The 7343-nt window shown below is 38.7% G+C and overlaps 1 protein-coding gene across 1 annotated transcript; it reads right to left on the bottom strand.

The window, feature by feature from the left end:
• Positions 1 to 2931: 2931 nt before the first annotated feature.
• On the bottom strand, positions 2932 to 5929 carry LOC104946474 (astrotactin-1-like; the record flags this gene model as incomplete). Its single annotated transcript, XM_010772309.1, has 3 exons — positions 2932 to 3083; positions 4043 to 4176; positions 5652 to 5929. Coding segments are annotated over 3 exons (564 nt in total), but the record flags the coding sequence as incomplete, so codon positions are not given.
• Between the last annotated feature and the right edge of the window lie 1414 nt (positions 5930 to 7343).

A 7343-nucleotide genomic window follows, 5' to 3' on the forward strand; every position in this document is an offset into this window, starting at 1 on the left:
CCACTAACTAACAGAGAGACATCAGATGGTTATTTTAGAAGTAATGACTTCATATTTATTTGAGATTGCAGTTGTTGTTTCACAAAGAAAATATGTTGTTTCCCTTGTCTGATCATGATTAACTCTTTCCAAAAGCTGTAAACTTCGATGTAGAACCACAGGTCTTTTTATTCGGTTTTATGATAAGAACTCTTTTTAAAAACTTTGTAAACATGATATCAAGGCACTGCAGCGCTAAAATGCTCCCTCCACCACAGAAAGTCACGCTGGATCCAAGAGCCTCCACTGATTTTATTTTCTCTGTTTATCGCTCCGACAGCACAGATTAGGGGATGGCACAAACATTTGTTTTGTTGGAAGATGGAGCACAGTGGTTAGGGCGAGCTGACAGAGATAATTTGTTCAAAGGGCACAGGAAGAAATGATGTTCCAGATTCCAATACAGAAGCTGAAAGGTCAGGTTTAGCATTAAAGCGATATTTCATTTTGACTCGCCAAAATGTTTCTCTGCATTTAGGTAAAAGCCACTATAGTTCCACTGATGAATGGTTCCATTTCTTTCTTGAAAATAAGCCGACATTAAACCATCCAAGGTGGGTATCTGTCACTGGGCCTCAAATCTGGAAGGGCCTCAAAAGCCCTCCAAAAAACAGTAAATGTATATCACTTTGGACAAATGAAAATACTACTAAAGCAATAAGAGCCTGTAGGTTTGTCATGAGGCCCTGACCTGAAGAGACTTGTTTGAAGATGATGAAGTGCTTCTACTTTCTTTTGTGTTTAAAGGTCACCTATTATGCAAAATCTACTTTTTCATGCTATTTATAAATAAATATGTGTCCCGGAAAGTTTATAAAGGTTATCCCTCTTTTTATCCTGACTCATTTACATAAAAACCAGAAAATTAGCAAATCTAATTCTGGCAACTTTGTGATGTCACAATGATTTATTGGGTTGTGTAACCATTAGCCAATAACCAACCAAGGTAACACTTTCCCACCTCATCACCTGGATCTTGTCCTATATTTAAATGTTGTAATATATATTTTGATATAAAACTAAATAACATATTTTGATACAAAATGAAATATAATGGCTTCTTATTAGCTAATCTCAATTGCGGAATGTACTGTATGTTAGCACCTGGTGCTCGCACAACTTTAAAAAAATGATTTGGTAACTTTATCAGTGAAATATTTTTAACTAGATATGCATAGATCCTGAACGTTCATCCCCAATGCCCGTAGTATATAATATTAAAATTCCATCTGATCATGGTTTTACCTGTTTCATGCCTTTGCATCCCCGACATATGAAATATACTTTACTGCTTACAATACAAGACGAGAGGGAGAGTGGCTCTTATTCCCTTATTTACAGAGTTCCAAACACAGCTCCATTGAAATGAGAGGTAAATCGTTTTTTTTATATAAGTCTGAGGCTGGAACTTTAAAAAATCAGACGTTATGGTTCAAGTTTATTCTCCTAAGAGTATGCAATCCCATAAAGCTGCTGAACCTATAGCTCATTCTCTCTATAATAACACGATTGAAGAAAATGCTCATCTGCTTTCCTCTCCCTTCTGAATCTGCTGCATTGATTAATGATCCTCAGTGTTCTGACTAATGCAGTTTATTCTCTCATTAAGCTACAACAAACGTTGGTGCTCACAGGGAACTGTAACAGTCTGCATTATGGATTGGGTCATTAGTGCTAAAATAAACTGGCCCTGTTTTGCCAGCTTCCTCTCGTATATGTCCAGTTTAATAAGCTATGCTCTCCGTTATGGATGACAAAGCTACACACTCCTGCTGCTCCTGTGGCTGCGTATATGATTTCCTGCTTTTAGTGAAAACACGAGGGAAAACATAGCTTAGCAAGAAAATCACTATTAACCTTAAAAACACATTAAAAAAAAATGCTTTGAAAACCATCAAATCCAGTGTTGTGTGAAACAAAGCAAGGTTTTTTAAACTTTTTTGTTGAAAATGTTTGTCAATTACTGTACAAAAATTCACATATTTATATATATGTATATATATCGTACTGTCATTTACCAATTTGAATTTTTTTATTTTCATTCATTTATTTTTTCATTTTGTGAAAATCTTTTTCAGAAATCAGTCTAACGAATGTATCAAATCATTTAAAATAAATTATTCAGTTTTCCATTATTATCATTACTGGTGAACACCATCTTGTGGAGGCCTTCAAAACTACAACTGAATAAGGCCTATAACAAGAGATATAAAAAGCAGGGCATGTATGTAAAGTTGTATTGAATATATTTGTTTAAGATGACCCCTGGTAATGTTGAGCTAATGTATTGCTAACTTCTCTAGGAGTTTCCCAAATCACAGGGCTCACTCACTCTTATGATATACAAAAAGAAAAACGTTTGACTTCCAATAGTTTCATGTGACAACAGCAACATAAGGGGGTTGATGCAATGTCCTTTTTCAACATTGGACGGAGCTTTCTTCCAGGTGGCTGACTAGATAAAACAAATTAGGCGTATGTGGCCACATGGTGCTGACAAATTGGCGGGTTTATGGTTCAAGCCAGAATAAATAATGAACACTGGCCAGCAGCTGCCCATACAAATCGAGGCCAAGCGACTTACTCATTACCCATCTCAAAGTGGTACACAACCAAAACATCAACACTCCCACTTGCTGGTTCAGTGACAGTTGCTGACAACAACAAAAGACATATTTTTGCACTTTCTGCAAGCTGACGGTCAGGATTTGTATCTATAACGCATAAGTGAAGACATCCGAATAGTTATATATATATGACTGATCTTTTTCACTAATCAAACTGGCATCAATGGTTATCTGGCAACATTACCCTTTCTCACAATTTTCCAACTGTGCCTTGTTTGTAGTCAACTGCCAAACCCATAATGTGTGTAGTTGTATGCGGACGTACCTGTCTCGACTTTGGAGTGATCCATCCTCTCCGTCACCTTCTCCTGGCTAATGAGGTAATCAACGATGCGCACGCCGATTGGTGGCTCAGTGTGGTTCCATTCCATGATGACCAATGAGCTGCTGGGCTCGTAGGTGTAGGACAGCTTCAGTCTGGCACAGGAATGACAGAGATGCAGAACCACTGAGTGAAGCAAAAGTGGTCTCATCACAGTAATTAGGTGCTAACATTTTCCCTTGTGTTTTGCACAACCTAATAAAAACACATTCTGCAATGTCACAAACACTTTCATTAACAGAAAATAAAGCTATTGTACTCATTGACGTCTGACTTGGCTTACTGTAGAGCTGTGAAGTGAAGTATAACACTAGTGGTGTTGATACAAATTGAACCCCAATAATAATCATGATTAATCACATGTTTATATTACTTGTATTTTCGGGGGAAACAAAATAAATACACGTGTGGTGCTGTAATAAAGAAACTTAGGCAAAACTGGTAAGCAAAATCAGAGGGTTTTTTACCGAATTAAGTCATAAAGAAATCTGACAAAGTGGCTTTTACAGAGAGCCACTGTGATTCCTCTAATGTGCACAGGGCATATTACCTCTAATGCTTAACAAGCACTATGCTTCTACATTGGTTTCAGAGATGCATGTTGATCTCTGGTCGTCTCCAGTCACTTTTTTGCTGCTGTGCAATTCATGTTAAAAATGTGCTTTGGAATTATAAGAAGTAATCAATTGTGGGGGTTTACATGTTAACATTGACAGCCCCAATGAACACCCATGTATGCAGAGGTTTTCATGCCAACCATTCAATAAAACAGCTCATTTAATTGATTAGCACTCCCAATACTGACAGGATAAATACATCAGCCACCACTGAAATCATAGAAACATTATCACTCTATGAACCCCAGTAAGTGGACAACCTATCAACCCCCGACTCCCCCCACCCCATCCCGCATTCAGTATTATCACCATGGCTGTAATATTAGATTGTCTGTATACACATGGATCACAATGGCACATTACTTGACACCATGAGATAGAGTTCTGCCAGTGAAACTATGGATGGTCTGTGTTTGAGAAATGTTAGAATTACTTACAAAGGATGTGGCAGTGGGGCGCAGGTGGGGAGTCCGTCTGTGCCAAATGCGCTGGAATCACAGCGACACCAGTCATCGATGACATCACCTTTTCCCGAACACCACAGCATGCTCATCATCGCCTCCTGGAGAGACTACGAAGAGAGACACAAAAAGTGGAATCCCAGTTCAAATCAATTTGTAAATTGGAGGAGTGTTAAATGAATGAATAACTATGACTTTCTATTCTAAATTAACAATTTTATTTTAAGTTTATACTTCAAATTCGGTGACAAAAATCCTTTCTTTGTCCATAGCAGACATTTGTTTGCCATTTTCTTCAGAGCATTTATTATGGATTTGTTGTGGGTATATGATTTCAACAAATACAACTAAACTAAATGTATGTTAAAATGTCGTCCTGTTGTACATGAATGAATCTTCTTATTTGGGAGCATCACAATTTTCCCTGCAATAGTCTTTGTATTGTTGTATGCAAAACTAATACTTTCATTTTATGAAGTATACACATGTATTTACGCCCCTTTGTATAATATCACAATACTTTTCAAAGCCATAAGAAAGAAAACATTATTCAAGATGTTGCTGGTGCATTGTGTCTATACCAGCAGTAACACAACCAACAAACAGCCCTTTCCGATAACAGTATCAACACTGTTAGGTTCAGATAAAAGCCTGCCCCCCCCAGGAGCGTGGACAGCACCGTATCGACATCACTTCCTGCTAGACGAGCAGAAACTGTAACAACATAAGCTATCGATGGACTTAAATAAGTCACAGCACAGTATGGCAGATTATGGCACAGCATGCTGCCAGCAGAGTAAGACATAATACTCAAAAAGGAAAGGACTTTCACTTTCTGTGACCTCTTCCATAATGAGGCCAGGGTGGTTTTTGGCCATGAAGGGTCACCCACAGACAGGCACAGAACACCTGTACTGAGTTACTGTGGAATGAATATTCCACAGTAACTCTACAGGTGAATTAATTAATTTCCCCCTTTATACTGTGGGTTTTCTCTGGAAGTTTTTCCTTGTACGATGTGAGGGTCTAAGGACAGAGGGTGTGGTGTTGTCATACTGATATTCTGTACAAACTGTGAAGTCCACTGAGACAAATGTAACATTTGTGATATTGGGCTATATAAATAAACATTGATTGATTGATTGATATTCATTCATTCAAATGCTGCAAATGTTAATATTATTAGCTGCGAAGAAGGCAGTTTAGATGACGAACAATTCTGGGAAGGTTTTCAATCTAGGTGAACAAACAAAGGTTGCTGAAAGGCCGAAGACAAAACTTCTTCGATTATATCTTAATATAATGAAAAATGTTTAACATATAATAATGTGCACAGAAATAATACATGAATACTCACAGCTAACAAAAAGGGTCTGTCAACTCAATATAGCAACCCTCTCTGATTTGAACTATGCCACGTAATGATGTAATGATTTGTTGCCCCCACACTATTGTAGTCAATAAATGCTTCCTTTAATATTTCACTGTTCAGGAGAAAGATAAAAGATGTCACATCAATTACTATATTGGATTCTGTCTGACATGTTCAGGCATTGGACTGTCTTGTTAAGGATGAACACAGTACCTGGTAGGTCTCATTGTTGGACACCAGTTCATAGATGGGTGCAGCCTTGGTGATCTGCAGCAGGACGGGCTCAGACTGCTGCCTCCCCTGGGACATCCTGGGGCTCATGTGGCAGAGGTGGCAGGAGCGCGGGCACTGGCCCTGGCTGTTGCAGTCCATGCGGACGCCGGCGGCCATGCGCTTTGCTCCTGTGTCCAGCAGGCTGGCGATGTAGGCGGGGTAGGTCAGCGTCCTCGGCTCCTTCTCGCGCTCTTCTGACTCCTCGGAAGGAGAGTTACCTGATAGACAGAAGGATACATTTAAATAAGATTATGTTGCTTCTGGCTAAAGATGGCTTCATAGATCAAATAAATGGGGATTTATTCAACTCATGTTGTTGCTGACTTAAGTGTAACAAAACACATCAGGTATGATATTAATTGGCAGATGCTTTAGTCCAAAATTAGACCTAATCTTCCTATGAATGTCTGTTTTTGAGCAAAGGATAAAGGCTCAAATGTGGCCAGCAAGGCTTGTTTTTACAGTATAGTCAGCTGATTGCTTGAAATGCCTGTTAATACTGATACAGTTGTTGAACATTTGCATTGATAGTATTAATCAATACAATAAAAAGTTTTTTTCATATATACCCACACACACATTTGCACACAACAACATTAATTTCAACATCTCCCCAAAGGATCACGCTTACAGTTGACATACAAATGTAAGCAAGTATATAAAGGCAACTCAAACTAAATTAAACTATAACAAACAAAACTAAAACATCATGTTTAAAACTATGACAACAACGATGATGTCCATGTTCCTCATTAAGAGACGAGGGTGCAGAGAATCAAAAATAAAGCTTAACTGAGATTTTTCCCCTTCATTAGAATTATGGCAAACCAACAAAGCATTAATGTGTTCCCAAATGTCCCATGTGGAGACTTCCTAACTTATTTTTTTGGATATATAAACAGGAACCAAAGCCACAAAATACAAACAGTTTAATGTTCCCTGTAGCAAAGAAGGTGAATGGGAAGGCCTCTAATGAACTATGAAACATTTACTATTGCTTTTATGGGCTATTATTGACCTTAAGGATTTTTTTACCTCTCACTTTATGGGACTTGATTTAAACCCTAATATTTATTACAGTAAAATGATTTTGCTAAGAATGGAATATTTCAGTGAAAGCTGAAATGTATACTTGACCAACATGCTTAGATGTGTATTGAGGTTAGAGACACTATGTTTAGGTCAAAGACCTTTGTCTGGCTCATGTTTCAGGGCAAAAGATTCTCTCTCTTTTTTCCAGATCCATCTATTTGAAAATCTGTCTAAAAAAGGAGCTGATCAGATTTAGGAGACTTTGTGATGTCACAACAGTTTTTTAGGTTGGGCAACCATTAGGCACTAACCAAACAAGAGCCGCTTTCACACCAAGTACTTTGCCGTACTTAGTGCCCCGGCACTTAGTACCCCAGGGCACTAAGTACCAATCGCGTTCACACCGGAGTACTTTTTCCTGAGGGAAGATTACGCAAATGAGCCGCTGATGTCACTTCGTCTTCTTCTGCTTTGGGTTTACTGGCAGGCTGCAAACAACTTCACGGCGTATACTGCCACCCGGAGTCCCCGGCCGGAAGTCCCCGGAGTTGGGGACTGGCTTCAGTAGAAGCTGCTGGGACTCCCAGCAGCTTCTACTGA

Source organism: Notothenia coriiceps, unplaced genomic scaffold (assembly GCF_000735185.1).
Source record: "Notothenia coriiceps isolate Sejong01 unplaced genomic scaffold, NC01 NC01_scaffold00011126, whole genome shotgun sequence".
Classification (NCBI taxonomy): Eukaryota; Metazoa; Chordata; class Actinopteri; order Perciformes; family Nototheniidae; genus Notothenia; species Notothenia coriiceps.